Source organism: Lytechinus variegatus, chromosome 8, assembly GCF_018143015.1.
Source record: "Lytechinus variegatus isolate NC3 chromosome 8, Lvar_3.0, whole genome shotgun sequence".
NCBI classification, from domain to species: Eukaryota; Metazoa; Echinodermata; class Echinoidea; order Temnopleuroida; family Toxopneustidae; genus Lytechinus; species Lytechinus variegatus.
Genome location: NC_054747.1, coordinates 14707616 through 14729079, shown reverse-complemented (window position 1 = coordinate 14729079; position 21464 = coordinate 14707616). Strand labels below are relative to the sequence as shown.

Sequence of the window (21464 nt, the reverse complement as noted above, 5' to 3'; positions counted from 1 at the left end):
TGATCTCGATGAGAACTGAGAATTCCTCTCTCAAAATAACTGCAAACAGTTCATTGATGGCGGGTAAATAATTCCACAGAAGATAAATATTCCAGGTGGAAATAAACTCTGCTCTGACATAAAGTCTGGCGTGAAACTCTGAGTTCTGATCTGATATGATCTGATGAAGTGATCTGGTATGATATGATATATCCAAATTTCAACTATTCTAGAACATTCTAGTATTCACTATTCTAGAGGCTTCTAGTATTCACTATTATGGAAGGTTCTAGTATTGTTTACATTTGTCATTAAGAACATTCTGCCCATTTCTAGAGCTGTCTACATTTGAAACACTCTTGAATGACCTCATTGAAATAGACAATGTCAACAAAATAGCTAAGCCTATTGTTCATTTACACTACCAATACAAGTATATTGTAAAGCAATCTCTATAAAAAAATCCTTGGCCTTCAAATAGGCAGAGGCCTGCTTAACAAAAACTTTTACAAAGACATTCTGGAATGTTCTTTATCTATAAATATCCTTAAAGAGAAAATAACTAAATAAATGAATGTAATTGCTTTTACAATTCTTCTTATATATAACACCCTTTAAAAAAAGTTTCATACGAATCATGGCAAGTTTGATAAATAGGGCATACGAATCATGAGCATTATCCCATATTGCTGTATTCTGAGCAGTGAAATCTAGTAATATAGTCCCACTATAATGAACTCTAGTTCACTACTCAAGACATTCATATTGCAATGATTATATAACCTGGGGGCCAAAATGGTCTTTTTCCTATCAAACGTTGTAAGCTCTCCAAGCAAATAATTATTTTTATTTCCTGTTTAACCAAGAGTTATTTATTTTAAAGACCAGTTATTTATTTTAAAGACCAGTTATTTATGACACACAAGCAAGGACGAACCACACAAATGTTGATCACTTCGATCCTCCTCAAAACGGGAAGATCTTTGTATTTTTGGTTAAATCTAAGGAAAATGTGGTTTGCAGTGACATATCGCGAGTCCGAAAAATGCGTTGCATAACGGAAATCTTGGTTTGATTTATTGTTTTCTCCTGCATCCATAACATTCGTATAATACATTTTTCATAACATAATAGTGATAATATGTTAGCATTTTTGGCATGAATCATAAATAAAGTGTACTAAAAAAATAATTCCAGACAAAAATCATTAACTACCAAATTATTATATGATATTCACAATTTCCAGGAGAAGGATTGTCATCATAAGCAGATTGCTTGAAAAAAAAGACAATCCCAAACTAAAACTAATTGAATTAATTAATACATTTATAAAGCAGAGTTTCTTTTAAGTTCCCTCTGTCCTTTTTTTTAAGAATAACAATCACATCGCTTTAACACCTCTCTGGCAGCACTTGGATTGGTGAATTTTTTCCTTTTCTTTTAATCCCCATCATACAACAGCTGATAGTTGGTTAATTTAATTAGTATTTCGTGACGGAACAGGATGCTATAAACGGTCGCCATTCATGAAACTTCGCGCATGATCAGGTGACCGCGACCACGTTACTGATCTCTGTGCTATTTTTACAACAGGAAGGAAGTATTCGAGATCTTTGAAACGACGTAGCAAAATATTCGCAGCTTTCTCAACAACATTCGGATTTTAGTGGCTGTTTAATTCGTTATCATTATCAACTAGATAATTGGCACCTCATACATGCTACACATTATTCCCACTATTTTTTCATAAAACCAATATGAAGATTACACTGCAAAAAAATCCGGTGTTGCGTTCCCAACAGCCCGGAACATAATGCCCACACCAGAGAAGTATTGAAACAACACCAGTTTGGAATCAATCCGATGCTGTTTTAACACCAATTGGCCATGGTGTTGTATATAAATACCTATCTGGTGTTAGACCAAAACCAACTGGTGTTGTTTAAGACTTCTCTGGTGTGGAGATGTATAGATTCCGGGCTGGTGGTAATTCAGCATCGGAGTTTTCGCAGTGTACATGTAGGAAACAAAGCCCTGGTAATATTGCCGTAATCACGTGTTTTAGACCTGGGCCTCGTTTTACAAAGCGTTGCAATTGATCCAATTAATCGCAACTATGGAAAGCCAGCAACGTCAACATCTAAAATTCATGTTTGTTCAAAATATTTTCTAAAAATGATGTATATTCAGACATTCACTTTTATTCTGGACAAATCAGTACGCTTCTCTTTGTTTTCAGAAGACATTGAGCCGATTTTCTGTAGAAAAAATATGACATTGTTTGATTTCCATATCACTGTGATTGATTGGATCAATCGTAACTTTTTGCAAGACGGGGCCCTGGTAAGCTTTTGGCCGTGATGGCGGCGAAAGCAACTCGTCGTTTATATCATCTGTTCGAAGTGACGGAACGTCAATGGGGGTCTATTAATAGCCAGGTGCCGATCAACCAGTCTGCGAACCCGCGTCATTGCAAGGCTAGCGATATCACCACAATATATAAATGGTCCAAATAATAGATGAACCTGATTAAATTAAGTAATAAGGTAATTCTCTTAGGGCTAAATAGGCGAGAGAGAGAGAAGTAGCGAGCACTCCTAATCTACATTGATGAAAATCTAGCACAAAAATAGATCACAACATTGAATACGATTAGGCCTTAAAATTTCGATTTATGATAATACTGATTAATGTTGTCAAAACGAAGTCATGTGTACCTATTAGCGTTTGTATTACATATTTTTGAATAGCGATATTCATTCTATCCACATATTGGTTGATTTCCATTAGTTGCAATCTCTATATTTAAGTCGAGAGAATAATTGGAATTATTTAAATTAGATGAAATACTATATTTGGTTTTTATTTATCGAAAATCGAGAAATTCGGTCTTTTTTTGTTGTTGCGACTGACTGACAATAATGTTTTTTTTTAGCAATATTCAATTGCAAAAGCACCTTTAATATAAAACCTTTATTTTCATTGCCTATACACTGATAGGTAGTCAAAGATAAGGAAAGGTTAGGTCGAGGGCGTGGGGGGGCGACCCAACAGGAAACTCGGTGATATCATTCTTATCTTTAATCATGCCTTTTGAATCTATTCTTTCTTCTCTCTTTTGCTTCTTTATGCCCCATGAACAAAATATAGTATTTCTGAGAAGGGGGGGGGGATGTGCCTTTTTCTCCTTGAAATCGACCCACTAGAAATGCTCGATTGGTCCTTAGCTGCTAATTGGATTGTATTTGTATTATGTTATAACTAGTCAATCATAAGTGCTCTAATTATTACACATTGTGAAGGCGGGTGAGCTCCTAAGAGACTTCTGATGAACCCTTTTAACTCTTACTCCTCCTCATTTCCTTGTCATTCAACTCTTTTTGTGCCACATCCGTAAATCAATCACTTCTTGTATAAACTTTCATTTGTCCATTTAAAAGTTGACACCCCCTTATTTTACCAATTGTCCGAATACTCTTCTCCAACCTTTCCCCATTACTATTTTTTCTGCGTGTATATCGAATAAGTACGGTGGTAAGACCCATCCCTGTCTGCCTCGTCCCCCAAACCGAGAATGAAGAGTGTTTCAATTAGGTAATCAAAGTTTCACCCTAATTTTGGACAGTATTGATAACGAAAGCTTTGAATATACATGTATGTTAAGAATACATATTTTGATCACATTGTTCAACTCAGCGTTGGAATCACTAGTTTCAAAAATATTTGTGGTTTGAAAAGTTGTCAGATCTGACTACTTTATGTGACTTTTATTGATTGGGACGCACTCCTCTCTGACTGGTCTGACTGACGATAACACATTCTACAAGTGAATTCATTAAACATTAATATGGAAAACATGGATTAGAAACCACATTTCTATTCAATCCTTATTAACCTCGTTTGTTCTTGTATCGATTTCACCCGGCTGTTCAGGTGTTAAAGGTGTAGACATCTTACTTCGGTGTCCACTGTGTCATACCGATTCTAATTATGTATAGCCTACTTTTTACACAAGAGCCGCATTTCATATTATAATTGTTATATTATAATGGCAAAATGTCTTAAAAGCATGGAATTAACGGCAGACATTTGTAGGTAAACTCCTTATAAAAAACATATTTTTGAAAACGAAATGCACACACTTCTGCCATTTTTTATTTCAAGCATTTGTGTTTAAACACGATATTAATTTATCACATATGGATGTCGAATGTAAAAAGTTTAAAAATACATATACAGCATATAACAGCAAAGCATTACCTAAAATATTTAGTAAGTAAATGTATTTTCCCCAAAAGAGGAATTACTTTGTTATTTGACATTCACCCTATGGCCATGATGGGTAGCACAATAAAAAGTTCCTCTTTGTGTATAGCGATTTTGAGTATATAGGATAACGCATTGCGACCTTTGTGGGTGCATAAATCCATCTTACATTGGCAGGGGGGGGTCTATTAACAAAAAATCATGCCTGCATCGCTGTCAGGTACACGTACATGTATGTTACCTGGCCCCTCTGTAAAATGTGCGGATATAAATTCATTTGGGATTCAAATTGATCACTTTGTTCTTAGTCTATGATATACATGTAATTACTAGCCGTACTGAACAATTGGAAAGTTTGGGATTTGTCAAAGAGGGCCTATTTCTGTTTATGCGTTTGCGCATCGTTCATTGAAAAAAATCATCAGAAAAAAATACTGTTTTTGTTATATCAAGTTTCGTATGTAACTGATTTAAATGGGATGACACACCTGAACGTATTAGCCAAGATATGGCCACGTATTGGACGTGTGGCCAGTCGTTCCCTCCTTTAAAAGGATTACCTGATATTAGGCATTCCATTCTTGGTGCCAAGAAATGCATTCTTAATGATAAAATTCAAAATTCGTTATACGAAGAATCATTAGTGTTGTTTATATTAAAAACGGCTTGTCATAGCCTCCGACCCCTACTGAAAAGAACACATTGTCGCACAGTGTTGTGCTCACAGTGAATTTTGAGCATTTCAACCGTGCGAATCACATGATCACAAAATTGCCCGTGCGAACACGCTCAGAACAGTCACATTGTCTGGGTGTCCACAGTGTGAAAAAAAATTCACACCGTTGAATTTGAGCATAGTCCACTATGTGATCACAATGTGTGCGACGCTGTGTTCTTTCCAGCTTGGAACGTCGATATACGGTGTGGCTGCCCCCTTAGAGGGGAATTCAGTTTCTCATTTCGAACGATTAGTCTGACTTCACGAAGCAGAGACCCGTGAAACGCAAATCCTCTATTTTTAGTTGCGAACTCCAAGTCATTTCCGCGTAGATCCGAATCTGTCCTGCAGGAGGCTACGGGCGAGACTCATTCAATGTCATTTGTGGTTTTATGGCTTTCGCTGCTTCATCAAACACGCCACATCCCCCTGGATTACCTGTACATCAATGACGTCAGAGGTCCTCATTGAACTCATCGATAAAGCTGACGTTTAATACGGGTCATGTGATTGAAGTGTGAACAATGACTGGCCTGCCGTGGTTTTGATGAACACCGAAATTGCCCTCAGGCCGTTTATGTTGGATAAAGTTTGAGAAACACGAACCCCAAAAGACATCGACATTATCGTCATTTTACAAAATAATGTTCTGTTTTTTTTCCCAACCTGAACCCAATCTCGCCTTTCACCATCCACCAATGCTATAGTCACACCGGCGCAATCGACTAACGGCACGGCGATGTTGATCGAGTCGAACATTCATACTCCACCAGTGAAAAATTTGCAAAAAATTGATACTTGCGACGATCAATTGCAAGTGATATTTTTTGCAGTTTTGGACGGCGATCTCCTGGCAAGGTGGGGGGGGGGGGGTTCCACTAACATTTTTGATGATTGTCTCCCCTTACCCCCAAGGGACCAAAATTCTTACGAAATTGCCAAGCCAAGCATGCATGCAAAACTCCCATAATTATCGCTCATGTCTGGGTCTCCCAAATGTGACGTCAGAGGTTTCCCCAGGCTTACATCAGTGTAGTAAAATCACGCGAAATCGTCATTACGCAAACAAGTAATAAAATGAGGTCACCACAGTGAATCGATAACAGCGAGAGCGCTGCACATTGCCAGCGGTTCACGGAGATTTGCACGCAAAACCTATGAGAAACGAGCGAGAGCGAACGATTCCACGAGCTCTTCCCCCTTCTTTCCCTTCCCGGCGATTTGTCCCAAAACAAAAGGATTTCTGCAAAGTACGATACTTTGTTTTTCAACTTTATTAGCATTCGATCTATCCGCGCCGATTTTTTTTTTACCGTGGCATTTTGTTATAAATTACCAAAAGAACCTGTACATCAGTTTTGCCGAGCTGAATAAAACGACTGATAGGCGTTTATGACAGCCGTCATTCACGTAAACTTTTGTATCCGATATGTAAACTTTCATTCTACACGTAGTGTACTGATCAATATGCACACAACGTCGTACTTGAAGGTTCGTTATAGTATTAATATTCATAGGTGATAGCAACGGGGAACATAAGATTGACATGTACAATAAAAACCAGGAAAAACTATTTAAAAATGATGAGTCCTTGATGCAGTTCACCGACACAGTGAAGGATCAGAATCGTCAATTACAAAACAGATGAACATGATGAAATTATAAAACTTACATGACTTGTCCAATATCGCATGAATCATTAACATCCCTTATTTTTCCTTTGGCTTATGACTGTTAAGTGCAGAAAAGGGGGAAACGGTGAATAATTTGGTACTGGCTGTATTGTCCCGTGGTCAGTTAGCGTGCATGTTTGTAGGCCTACATTCACAATGATCACGTCGATGGTCAGAGAACAATTTCCCTCATTCATCTCAATCCTCTCTTATCATGCTTATCATTACATGTATCATGTGTATACCAGGGAGATGGGGTTTAGTGTGTACATTAACGTGTGCATACAAGGAAAGATAGCCGAGGTATAGGCCTTAGTTTGTGTGTAAGTTCATTGGGCATGTTGGGTCGTCTCTTCGGTCAAGAGCGTGTGTGCATCATTGCACGGTGCAAGATAGTGTGTCAAATACGCGCGAAACGACTAATAACAGGCTACAAAAATCACTCGACCATGCTGCCGCTATGCGAATTCGGTGTGCGAAGATTACGTAACTTTCACCGAAATTAACGCTACACCGTAATGACGATTTCTCGTTATTTTACTACACTGTAGATCACCAAAGCTTCCTGACACACGTATGTTGAAAACAATACTGCACTAAAAAAAAAACCGAAGGGCTAATTTAGCTCTTAAAGATCGTGTATTGTGACTCCACTTTTGATGCTGATTTGTCTAGTTCAAATTTGAACGAGAAAGTAGCTCTTCGTTTTTTAGAGTGCATACGTGCGCAACCCGAGCCATACAACCACCCACACCCACACCTTTCAAAACACACCTTGCCAACATTTGCCTTCCAAAAAACCACAAATTCAATTTCGGCTCACGAATAAACAAGGTAGATGTTACATTCGTTTTGTCGAGCATAAGTTACACAGAAAGGTCTCCTTGCAAGTTTGGTGTACCCCGACAACGAATCAATAAGAAATGACCCATGACTCTTTTCAACATGCTTAGATATTAAAGGTGGCATGCTTTGAATGCACGAAAATCAGTTTACCTGTCTCACACCAAACCCACACCAACACACCTTTTTCACCACGCACACACCCACACACGCACCCAAATACATCCGCTTATCAAATGGGAGAATGAGACTGTTCGTAACCGTGAACGTTGACAATCTTTCTTTTCCTCCTGTATCAACATAAGTATTAAAAATACAATGTTTATCCGTTTCATCCAAGACAAATTAAAATCAACACCGTATCATTCCATTCATCATTCCGCTATAACAATTTATGGACCATTCCAGCTCATGATTGAGTCACAGCAACGCACTGAACCGAATCCGAACCGAATGGTAGTATGTCACTGAAAATAACGTAATATCTTTGCTCGTTCTGGATCTTGTTTCACCGATGTGAATGTTACGACCACTGTGCTATTACTGTTACAAGGAAGCAAGGGAAATATCCACCGGTTTGAGTTATTGAATACACTTTATTACACACACACATATCTATATATATATATATATATATATATATATATATATATATATATATATATATATATATATATATATATATATATATATATATATATATATATATATATATATATATATATATATTATATATATATATATATATATATATATATATATCTTTGTTAAAAAAGAAAATAACCCTTTAATTACATTCAGAGATTAAGCTTAATACATGTAATATGACAAGATCATGCATTGCCAAGACTAGTGATGTTATTCTTACTGGATTCAGTACAAACTATGGAAAATGTCGAAAAAATATTCCAAATGTTGAAAGCGCCGCACCACTTGCATCCAATGGAAGCTTTCTCAGAACCAGCCAGTAGATGGCTTGCAGTTACTTAATAGGGTCGCGTGGTCTAGTGGTTAGAGCATAGAACTCATAACCGTGAGGTTGTGAGTTTGAATCCCACTTCTGCCATTGTCTCCGATTTGACAAAAAGACCGGAGAGTAATTTCTGTTGTCTAGATGGTCAGCCACTTTGACTAATTAACTTTAACGTAAAATGTTGGTAATTGGTTATATACAAGCTTGGCATTTTACCAGCAAGAACCTGTCCTGCCGAGCTCCTACGATAGTTACAATAACAGAGGAGGAGCCGTGGTGTAGTGGTCCTGACTCTCACCTTGTAAACAGAGGGTCGTGTGTTCGAATCCAACCGCGGTTCTTGCGTCATTTGGCAAGGGGTTTATCCACACTTTGCCACTCTCGACCCAGGTGCTAAATGGGTACCCAGTAGCTTGCCAAGTACTATGTGTGCTTCACTGGCGACTAACTGGTATTCTCCCCAGGGAGTGGAGGATGTGTGCGGGAATTAATAATTGAATCCGCTGACAGGGGTAATACCACATCTATAAAGCGCTTAGACACGTCGTTCTGATGTATTAAGCGCTATATAAAAGCGGATTAATTTACTAATTTTATCATTATTATCAGAACCAGAAGAATTTGTTCCATCATCTATTTCTTTTGTGTCAACAGGTTGAAGAAGAGTCATGGATACAATTCTTATCTTGTAGTCGCGGTTCACCAAGAGCCATTTCTCTGTAACTTATGCTGACCATAACGAATGTTACCTTGTTTATTCGGAAGACGAAAATTGAATTTGTGGTTTTGTAGGAAGGCAAATGTCTTCTCGGCCTTAACAAGCTATCCGTTCATGACGTCATCCCATGTAACGAGTTGAGCTTGAAAGGGCTGGTGGTGAGAATAAATTAACCCTTCGTTCATACTCGTACAGAAATGGCCCTGTATACACCATGATAAATTATACAATTCAGTCCAAAATGTTTGCGATGACCAACTAGATATTTTATGGTGTTTCCTATAAAGAAATAGGCGAATGTTACTTATTGAGGACAAATGAAAAGAGGTGTTTATTCAAAATCTTGTTCCACATCCACACAACAAATATTGCACTTAAAAAATAAAAATGATTGCAATTAAATCCAAAATGTAAACAGAATTTAACAGATTTCCACGTTATTTTTCTTTTGTTTTTCTTATAATGGTTAAGTTAGGTTTTGTTTTATAGTCGCTTATTATTTGCTTATTTTTCCTGTACTTAACCAATTCATTCTGACGATTTCCAACCTAGTGCAAATGATTTTTTTTTTAAATATAATTTTCTAACAATTCGACAACGGATAGTCAATATCTGATTGAGATTGAACATGGATTGCGCCATCTAGAGTTGGAATACCTGCCTTTCTGGTTCTCCATAGTGATAGCCCCAAAGTCATGCCGATGAAACTGACTCTATATAGCCCAGCAACACAAAGATTAGCGACTAATCGCTCTTTTGAAAGAAATATTCTGATCGGTTCCTAGTCATTTATCTGAACAAATGCACATGCAACGATGATTTTCACAAGCCATGTCATTTAACGATTAAACGCTAGCTATAGCCTTTGTGCTACGGGGCCCTGAACGACAGCTATAAACGCTATTTCTAATAGTACTGGTCGATTTGTGTATACCATGGGAGTAAAAAAAACATTGACACCTCACAAGTCCCCAATCACAGAAAAAAAAACATTTACTGAACACATAATTATGGGAAAGATTTCTTTGCCTCTTGTCATAATTTACTACGCAGTCGCCAATTTGAAATCTACAGTCTTAGGGATCTCAATTTTAAAGCAGCCATAACTTTCTTATTGCTTGCCTGATTTTTTTTTCAAACTTTCCCCATTCTGTTTCATTAATTGTTCTCCTTCCAAACACAAGATTTTATGAACAAGGCTGGATTCCCATTTAATCGAATTGATCCCAGTCTAAAAGCAGATTTTTCTGTTAACAAATCTGTTATATTTATACTCTTTTATGACAAATGATTTTGTATAATTTGGTTGAAAAATAATATGTTGTGAAAGTGAAATAAACGTAAAGGTCAAGTCCACCCCAGAAAAATGTTGACTTGACTGAATAGAGGAAAATCAAGCTAGCATAACGCTGAAAATTTCATCAAAATCGGATGTAAAATAATAAAGGTATGACATTTTAATGTTTCGCCTATTTTTCACAAAACAGTGGTATGCACAACTCAGTGACTCGCAAATAAGACAGTTGATGATGTTCCTCACTCACTATTTATTTTGTTTGTTGTGGTTTGAATTATATTATGTTACATTTTATACATATTTGAAAATAACGATTAACTTGACTGAACCATATAGTATTAAACAATGCTCATCTCACATGTTGAGGGAGGATTTTTTTTCACTTAACAATGAAGAGAAATTAGAATATTCTTATTTCATGAAAATAAATTACAACAGAAATAGTGAGTGGATGACGTCATCAGGAGCGTGGAGCGTTGTGACCCAGTGGATTAGTCTTCTGACTTTGAAACAGAGGGTCATGGGTTCGAATCCAAACCATGGCGTAATTTCCTTCAGCAAGAAACTGATCCACAATGTGCTGTACTCAACCCAGGTGAGGTAAATGGGTACCGGTAGGAAGTAGTTCCTTAAAAAGCTGTGTGCGCTATGAACGCCTAGCTTAGCCGGGTAATATAGGAGCGCCTTGAGCACCTAACAAGGTGGATATGTGCGCAAAATAAATACCCTATATTATTATTATAATTATTATTATTGTCATCAACCTTATCATTTTCACACTGACCAGGATGACAAAAAATATTTAATGTGCATATAACCGTTTCGTGTAATTAAGCGAAACTTTAGAATGTCATATCTTTTTTTTTATTTTATATTCAATTTTGATGAAATCTTAAGATTTGTGCTTGTTTGATCTTTCTCTTTTTATTCAAATTAACTTGTTGTTGGGGTGGACTTGTTTATTTGATTGATTGATTGATTGATTAGTTGTCTAATGGGGTAATGTTGGAAACGGGCTCTTATACTGTTATAGAAACAATTTATGTCAGGTTGTGAATATAAATATATAAACATATAAAATATTTCCATGATACAATTTTGATAATTGGACGCCAGTCAGACGGCAGGTCCCAAGAAAGTGGCTTTTTTCAACCAAGTGATATTCATGACTTGAGATATTTTGCATATTTAATGAGCTTGATGCGAACCAAAACACCTCTTTTCATTCGGTCATTGCTGCTCTAATAAATTGAGCATCGAATTTAATGATTTTGGTGTCATTGTAAAGAAAAAGAATCATTCCTTTATGTCATGTGTTTGAATTTATTCAAAAATTTTGTAATTATATAGGTTAAAATTTTGATCTAAAATATGCTACAAAATAATAGTTTTCACCTGACAAAAGCTACTATTTTCACACTTTATTTTTTTTTAACCCAAATGATTATTGGATCATGATAAAGCTGAATATGTATGCTTTAAAATGGTATAGGTTTCGAAATATCAATTGGTTTAATCATATCAAGATCACACTTTTCCTTGGCCAAGTACATAAAGCAGCTTGAAAACAAGAATACTGCACACTGATTGGTCAAAGAGACCACACACTGGCAGATTCCAACGGTGCCGGTGCCTGGGTTCACGGTAAGGTCACTCTTCCATGAGGTAATCCCCTCAAATTCCCCGCGCCTGTTGTTCTGTGAACCTTATTCAGCCAATCAGAACTCTGGATTTTATGCAAGTACAACATTTCAGAAATCTCGTCTTGTACCTTGGCGGGAAAAGTGTGACCTGATTAAAAGGTGCCACATATCAAGAGTGGCATTGTGAGAAAGTACAGAAGTTAAGTTTATGGTGATATTTATATCACTGAGGCTCAAAATAAAAAGTTTTGCACAAGTTGCAAAAAAAACAGAGCTACAACCAAACCATTGTTAGATTATCGTTAATCACACAGCTAGCATGGTCAGGCTTCTTGAAACTTTTTCATTTTCCATTGAACCAAATAGGTCACACTCTATTTCCAGGCGTCTTGGTCACGCACCTCTAGGCCCTAAAACCATTTTTTTTACAACAAACTGAACAAGGGCGACATTCGTATCCCTGAGGGAGAGAGGGATGGCTCAGAGGTTAAATCGCAGTAGAGCAGCCCTGTGAGTTGACCACACGGAAATCTTTATCTAGGACTAACCAATCACTAAGCAACCTTTGTATTATTGTATCTCCTTTACCTTCGAAGAAGACATCCTTGAAAACGTAAACAAAACAAGAAGGGACTGAGATTGCTGAAGTATTAATGACAAATTTAAGGCAACGTTGTTCTTAATAATGCAGCTTAATTGCTGCAGCAATTCGGTCTGTAATTGTCATGGCGCTCACGTAATCTGCCAACGAAATGTGCACTTCATTTTAAAAACACATTTATCTTTTTGAACTTCATGTTTTTATCTCCTGTTCTTCATCACAGTGGCGTATAGATAGGTGACTCGCCTTTGGGCTATGCCCCCAAAAGTTTTACGAAAAAGAAAAAAAAGGAAAGTAGTGGAAAAGGAAAGGAAAGATACACGAGGTAATTCTCTGAATATTATTTTTTTTTATAATAATAATGATATTGTACTTATATAGCGCATTGGTGATGTCTTATTATCATTATTATAATTATTTGATTAGGGTCGGCCTGTGCATGGGAGGCGAAAAGCGACCTGAATCACTGTGACCAACAGGTCTCCCCTCCCTATATATTGTGTCAAAAAGTATCACCATTGAAATTTTGGGTTAAAGGACGACAGCAGAAAGTTTTGCTCACAGGCTTCTCTCGCTCCAAACTTGTTACAAATTTTGGGCAATACTCTCATGCCTTGCTCTTCCAATTGTTTGGCTCATCAGGTCAATGCTTCCTCGTACCCGCATATCTTCCTGCATCCCTCATGCAAAATCAATACTCGTTTCATTCGACCCCATTTTCCCTTCCTTTTCATCTTTCTTCATTGTTCTTAAAGGGATGCTCCAGGCTGAAAATATGTATATTTTTATAAATGCTGAAAAGTTCATCAAAATCGGATAACAAATAACGAAGTTATTGAATTTTATCAATATTTTGTGAAAACATAGTTATTTGCACAGTGTCTGATGATGTCACATCCTCCACTTTCATTTTTTAAAATTTTTATTACATGAAATCAAAATTGTTTCATACATGCGTTAATGATGTGTCTCAATTATGATGAAATAAATTAAAGCAATAAAAAGCTAATGCCAATCCAATTGTTTAAGTTCTTGGTTTATTGAATAAACATTTTTTCATATAATAAAATACCCCCCCCCCCAAAAAAAAAAAAGAAGAAAAAAAAAACGAGTGGGGATATTCATGAAGACTTGCCAAGATCTGTTACACAGGAAATTTGCAAATCTTTAAAAGTCAATAACTTCGTTATTTGTTATCCGATTTTGATCAAATTATCAGCATTTTAATTTGTGAATTCTTATTAAGATTTAAATATTTCCAATCTGGAAAATCCTTTTAGTCTTTGTTCCGTCCTATTTTTCTTTCTCTCTCTATCACATTATTTTGTTATGGTCCTGTTCTGAACAAACAATTGTTACTCAACAGGCATTTCGATAAGGATTGAAAATGAAATAGAATAAATTGAATAACCATTTGCATTTTTTTTTTCAAATTTTATTTCAACACTAACCATGCTATCAGTCATTGCAAAACAATTTACATTAAAAATTAAAGTTTATGACAAGAGCAAGATATAAATTATCAAACACAACAAATGTACAACATTATAGCACACATGAACTTTTACACCAAATATTTTTTTTACAATCTTTCTTTGAATAATCTTGTTTTGAAGGATATTTCTCAGCTAATCTCCGCATCTTCAAAAAATTACATAGAGGGAACAGATCTCCTTCCCTCTGTGACATCATCAATCAGTCAGAATCTGAAAAACTAACATTATGGTCCCTGTAAATGACAACAATCTATGCTTTCATACACTACATTAATGGTTACACTTCGTAATTCCGAAGGTTCTTTATTCCGAAGGTTTGTAATTCCGAAACACGTAAATTGCCTATACCTCGATGTTCGTTAATCCGAAAACATACAAGGGTTCGTTAATCCGAACTTTTGTGGCGTTATTCCGAAGGTTCGTTAGTCCGAAAACAATATGAGGTTCGTTGTTCCGAAAGTTCGTTAATCCGAAAACGAAATAGGTTCGTTAATCATTATACGGTTTCGGACTAACGAACCTTCGGAATTACGAACCTCATTTCGTTTTCGGACTAACGAACCTTCGGAATTACGAACCTTCGGAAATACGAACCTTTGGAAATACGAACCTTCGGAATATCGAAGCTCCGGAATTACGAATGTATGCGACATTAACATTGCCTGACTTTGCGCTTCTTTTTATAAAGAGACATTTTGGCCCGGACTCGGAAGTCCTATGTTAACGTAGACCATCATTGCCTAACTCTGCAATATTATGGTAAGCTGTAAATCTCAAAATTGTTTGCATAATTATGAAATTTACTGTCCTCTTCGCCATGCTTTAAGAGTGAAGAAACCATTGAGTTACCATTCCATATGTTCCAGACAACTAATTATGAATGATTAGGAGTCAAATCAGATAATAGATCAACCCTGTAGGCTCCCTACTGGTAGAGAAGCGTGTGACCAATTGGCTATCCATAGTCAGACCGAAACTTTAAACCACAGTTTAAAATAATGCCACAGTCACATTTTCCCTATGACGGGCATGCAGCGAGTCAAAAAGAGCCATTGTATTCACTTTATATTCAAACCACCTATATGTAGCTGGTACAAAAAATGTTAAAACGGCTGTTTTCGACTCGCCGTAAATCCACCGTAAAGCAAATGTGACTGAGGTATAAATCCGAGTTTGGAATACAGCCATTTTAGATTACATTCTCAATAATACGTACATTTAAATAAATAAATACTTATTTTATGATAAAGATAATGAAGAAAGGAATTGACAGATGAGACAAAGGAGAAATAAGACAACGATGTGCAGAATATTTAGAAAGTGAAATGAATGAGTGTGGGAATAAAGGGGGAGAGCGGGAGTGGAAAAAAGAGAGAGGATGGAAAGGGAGAGAGAGAGAAAGAGGGATGAAGAGGGGGAGACGGAGGGGGAAAAGGGGTGGTAAGGAGATGAATGAGAGAAGAAGGTGAATGAACCCCCACCCCCCCCCCTTGAAAAAATAGAAAAAAAGAAAAGATAAAGGACGGGATAGTATTGGAATACGGTAAAATATGAACCTATTGTGTTTTCTTAATTTTCATTGTCACAAAATAATATATATCTTTTTATTTTGAGATGTTAATATTTATATGCTTTTGTTCGTTTCGAAATTATGTATATTATCCCCGTGCCTCAAATTCCGCCATCTTTTCCTCTCTAGTACACAGAAACAATACTTGAGTACGGCAAAGGTACAGAGGACAGAAAAGTTTCGAATTTTTGATCGGAAAATAGATAGAAAACAACAAGAACATATATAATTTTACGAAGGTGGATAAAATTACTCTTAGCCAAGATATAAATATATATAATACACCAAGATGATAACATATGACGTAGTGATGACATCACCAGTTGCGTGTTATTCTGTTCCAAGGGTTGTTAAGGTATGGAGGAGCTGAAAGGAAAAGGGATGAAAAATGAAAGGAAAAGGGATGAGTAATGTGTAGTAATGTTTCTGCCGTCAGTGGAAACAAATACCTTTTGATATTTTTATCCAGTGGTGGGTAGGTTCATACAAATTTATAAACCAACGTAACATGTGGAGCGTTGTGGCCCAGTGGATTAGTTTTCTGACTTTGAACCAGGGGGTCGTGAATTCGAATCCCAGCCATGGCGTAATTTCCTTCAGCAAGAAATTTATCCACATTGTGCAGCACTCAACCCAGGTGAGGTGAATGGGTACCCGGCAGGATTAATATCTTGAATGCATGGGCGCCGAAAGGCAGCTCGAGGTAAAGCCGGGGTAATAATAATGATAACATCGCGCTTCGGAATAGAGGAATAGAATATTTCTAGATAGATGGAGCTATATAATTATTATTATTATTAACATGATTGATATAAGGTTTTGTGTCTATTTATTACAACATTTTGTGTGGGTTCGGGTACGTGTTCTTATTTATTAAATTTGTTGTGGTGGCTATATATGGCACGAGATGGCATTTTTTCCCTAAGTATATCGGAAATATTGTTTTAATGTAGGTATCAGATATGTCTAAACACCTTTATTTTAAATCCGCAAGCCAAAGTCGAGAAGTAAAGAAAAAAGGAATTGGCAAATGATTGAAGACAACAATGAATCGATAAAAAAAAGAACACACCAAAGGAATAAAATTAATGAATCAAACAAGATGTAGCCTTGTATATTAAGTTACTGTTCTTCGTGGCAATGCTCAAATTTGTAAGTTACCTAACATCCAATATGACAAAAAAAAATACAGCCTACATCAACGTATTAAACAGATCTTTGGACAAGGGCGATGCAAGGAGAATTAGTTGAAGGAGATAATAAAATAATAACAATACTAACGATAATAATGATGATGATGTTGATGATAATAATAATAATAATAATGATGATATTAATAATAATGATGATGATGATGATAATACTACTACTACTAATAATGATGATGATAATGATAATAATAGTGATGTCTTGTCGAGTGCATTTGTTCACACCGTTCAGAGACGCTCATGGCGCTAGCCATGACGTACAGTATTTCTTAACACAGATCCGTACTGAATTATAAATGATCGTTTATTATTTAGGTGGCAATAATGACAGCTAAAGTATGATTCGAAATGATGAGAATGATGATATTGGAGGTGTTCCTAAAGCCTTCCTAATGATCAACAAAAAAAGAAATAAAACAAAATAAGACTAACACTTTGACCACGGTGGAAATGAAATGGAAAGAAGATCAGGTTAAGCATTATCGACAACCATGCCACGTCATCCGAATATAGAATACTCCCAATTTGTTTGTGATTAGCTAATGGGTCTATGGATGGAATTGTGTTGGCAATTTGAATTATGGAGCTGCCTTGAAACAATGGACGGCAGAAAGTTGGTTTCCTAACATTTTCCTCGTCTTGTTATGGTTGGAGAAATAAGTGGTTTAAACGTAAGTAGGTTTTGGAAGCATTAGACTAATTGAATGATAGGCCTCGAGTCACCAGTCCATTAGATCACATCCGATGGTTAGTGAAATGGATGAATCCAGGTATTTTTTGAGGGAGAATTTTTACTTGAATGTTTTCCCATGTCTACATCACTGTGATATCTTTGAATTCTTCTCAAGTTTTTACGTTCCACTGCGAGACCAACGGATGCTGTACGATAGATCCGTTGTTAAAAGTTGGCACCTTTTACGTTTTTTTGCAGTTTATGGAATAATTATTTTAACCATCACTGAAAATATTACTGCATTTACACGAGTGAATCCTAATCAAACTGACCCATATGCGTGTAGGCCCATATTATTAAACAGGTAGGGGCGGCGCCTGGATCGTAATTTCTTGATTCTGGACAACGACATGTTTGCAATTGTTCGTCCGGTGCAAATATTCGGATGATCTGCAGCTGTCGCAGTCCACCAACGTTTGACAAAAGACTCTCAGCTCATAATTGTGATTTTAACTGCATTATCAAAGGAACCGATGCGTTGTAGAGTAGTTTCCCCGTATTCAATGCGGTCTAGATCCGGTTTCGTTGATTGGGGGGGGGGGTGTTCACAAAGATTTAATTGTGACTTAGAGTTGCACTTAAATCCCTAGTTGCGCGCGGTATAAAAGGCTTGACCGCATTGGTCAGGGGTCCGTTGCAGAAAGAGTTGCGCTTAAATGGAAGTCAAAAAATCAATCGCAAGTCCAAAATGCACGCTGTTGAATGGTCGAAAATCAGATTGCGCATGATTTTTAGAGATGCGTTTGATTGCAACTCTTTCTGCAACTGGCCCCTGATCATACAAAGAGGACGCGCACTACTGCGCATTAATCAATTAGATAGGAGTTGCATTTCAGATACGGGTTGACATTTCATTTATGTCATACTTAAATCTTTGTGAAACACCCCCTGTCTGTATCATAATATTAGAATCCTTTCTGGGCCTCACTTATTTTCCAGAAAAAACAGTAAGCATGGTAAGGATTTGGCAAGCTCCATACCTTCGCATTCGAAATATCTTCGTGTTGATAGACCAAACAATGATGAACATTTACACATCTTCCCAGTCACGTGATGTCGGCAATCTAGAGAGAGAGTGAGTAATAGAGCGGGGGAGGGGGGGGGGGCAGAGAGAGAGAGGAGGGTGGTTAACAGAAATCGAGATACAATTTTGTTATTCTGCAAATTTTAAGTCAATAACCATGGAAACAAAATACATGTACACCTTACAACGTATTGAGATTGATGTTTAAAATAATGTTTCAATTGAGATTGATGTTTTAATAACAATGTTAAATATACTTTCTTAGGGGATCCACGCTCTACAAGCAATGATTTTTAGTGGATCCCCTCATTTCCATATCAGATTCGGTTAAAACTATTTTACAAATGTTTTGGAACTTGTAATTGATTGTAATCATTGTTATCATATTTCATTTGTATTTGTTTATATTTATAATGTATGTATGATTTGTATTTGCTTATAACGTTGATAATGGAAATGAAATGGAAAATAAAACTTGAACTTGAATATATGTTTTCAATCTTTGACCGAGCATCACGCATTGTATCGAAACCACAATGCACCGCCGCTGAGAAGCAACGCATTGCTTCTGCACTCGTTTCCAATGGTTACCCGCGCTCCTTTCTCAACCGTGTAACTAAGAGAAAGAACGTCGCTGAAGAAGACATTGTGCGCTGCAAGTCTACCGTCGTACTTCCGTTTGTCGATTCTATTTCCCGCCAACTACGCCGGCACTTAGAGAAGTACAGCATACGCGCGGTTTTCAAGTCCGACACTACTATCCGTAAACAGTTAGTGCGCCCCAAAGACCCCGCGCTGCCCGGCAGACTCGATGGCGTTGTTTACAAGATACCATGTGGGGCTTGTGACAAGGTTTACATCGGGGAAACGGGCAGACCCGTTAACGAGCGAATGCTAGAACATCGCAGAGATGTCAAGCACCGACGCATAGATAGTTCGGCAGTTGCAGAGCATGCTTGGAATGCAGATCACCCTCCCAATTGGGACGAGGTAAGCTGTATAGCGCGGGATAAGCACTGGTACACACGACGTGTTAAAGAGGCTATCCAAATTCGTCTTCATCCCAATAATGTGAACAGGGATAACGGCATTGACATCCCTGAAGAATGGCTTCCGACCATTCGCCGACATGCGCCCCCTACGACCGCCCGTAGTTCACCGGTTGACCGCCCTCCGACGTCCGCATCCAACCCCATTAGTTTTTGCACAGCTACCGCGGTTCACTCCTCGACGTCCGCAAATTGCCCGCTTTCTACGCCGACTGCAGCCGACGGGTTTTCCCCGACGTCCGCAAGCCCCACGGCGATCGCACCGTCCGCGGCTTCTGATTGGTCGGTTGCGCCGACCAATCACACCACGGCGGTTCCGGCACCGACGGCCCGTAGCCTACGGTATAAAAGGCGCGCGCAGCGAGTGTCCACCTCATTGCCTGACGAAGACTAGCAGGAGCAGTCGAAACGTCGCAATTTCAGTTTGCCGCATCGTGAGACAACAGATTATTTATTTCTTTACTCAGATGGTTTTTCATGTTCCTCTGGTTTTTAACAAATTATTATTCATATTTTTTATGCCGAATTACAAACATAATATAATTTGTATTCGATGAATGGGTTGGCAACTGCCAATTTTTAACGTGTTGTAGAAGTTAATTTAGGACTATAACCAAACCACTGCGATGAAAGTACCACCCATATTATGAGAAAAATGTTCATTCTTCCACAATCATAAAATGAAATATGTTTTGGTAAGATTGCACTTTCGAGGCTACAAGACTTTTCCGGACTTTGCCGTAGATGGCGTCGTCGCTTTGTCGCATTGCATCGGCAAGTGTGCCATCTACGACGAATTGTCTGATAAAGTTTGACGCTTCACATGTGAAAGATACGCTCACAGCACAGGTGATATTTCATGATTGCAGATAGAAGGGAACGTTTTCTCATGTTATCCCTCCAATCAGATGACCCTTCTCAGTACCACCCTCATGCTAAATCTCACCAATGAAAGCGGCTCGAACCGACAAATTGATGTAATCTTTGATGGATCTGGCCCCCGTTGCATAAATTACCATTATGGTAACTTCTCTATGCAATAGTAACTTGCTTATAATCCTTTATTTTGATTGGCTATTGATGAGCGTTACCATTGTAGCTACCATTAAATGGCAAAGTTATCATAATAGTAACTTTTATGCAACGGGACTCTGGTCTGCAGTCGGTTTCATTGGTGTGAATGTGACAGAAATAGTGATCAAAATCACTTATTCTGAACGAAATTCAGCTGGATGAAACCTGCATTAGCCAAACAGTTTCAAAATCTACATTCTTACAGTTCCATGACGATCTTTTGCTCACGCTTCCACTGTCCATTTCTGCTATTGCTTCTGCGTAGGCTTCGTCCAAGAGGTCATCCAAGGCAGCGATCTCCCAGAGTTCCAGAGGAGCTGTCATGGCAACCGATGTCATCAGTGCTACAGCCAGCACACCGCATAATACCATCTGCTTATAATCCATCTTAGTCCGGTATACTTGATATCAATCTGGAATATGAATTTGATATGAATATATACATAAATATCATTAGGAAATGTACGAAATTGCCAAAACCGAGCAACTGACTTGATACTTGATGTTTAATTCTGATATAGCAATGGCATGGCCTAAGATTCTGTCATATCCTTCATCAAAAAGACACACAGTTCTTCAACAGCTACAGCAACATCAAA

The 21464-nt window shown here is 37.5% G+C and overlaps 1 protein-coding gene across 1 annotated transcript; it reads right to left on the bottom strand.

Annotated features, from left to right (window-relative positions):
• Positions 1-15634: 15634 nt before the first annotated feature.
• On the bottom strand, positions 15635-21273 carry LOC121420724. The gene is made up of 3 exons (XM_041615377.1): positions 21069-21273; positions 18699-18782; positions 15635-16143 (listed from the first exon to the last, which is right to left on the bottom strand). The coding sequence occupies exons 1-3, from the start codon at positions 21250-21252 to the stop codon at positions 16094-16096; spliced, it is 318 nt and encodes a 105-aa protein (XP_041471311.1). The 5' UTR covers positions 21253-21273; the 3' UTR covers positions 15635-16093.
• Between the last annotated feature and the right edge of the window lie 191 nt (positions 21274-21464).

What these genes read in the sequence shown, in the direction of transcription:
- LOC121420724 (XM_041615377.1), bottom strand. Translation starts at nt 21,252, where the DNA reads ATGGATTATAAGCAGATGGTATTATGCGGTGTGCTGGCTGTAGCACTG. An exon ending in CAAAAGATCGTCATGGAACT is followed by an intron (nt 18,783 to 21,068) that starts GTAAGAATGTAG and finishes CTCTCTCTCTAG; the next exon opens with ATTGCCGACATCACGTGACT. An exon ending in AAGATATTTCGAATGCGAAG is followed by an intron (nt 16,144 to 18,698) that starts GTATGGAGCTTG and finishes TTTTCCTTTCAG; the next exon opens with CTCCTCCATACCTTAACAAC.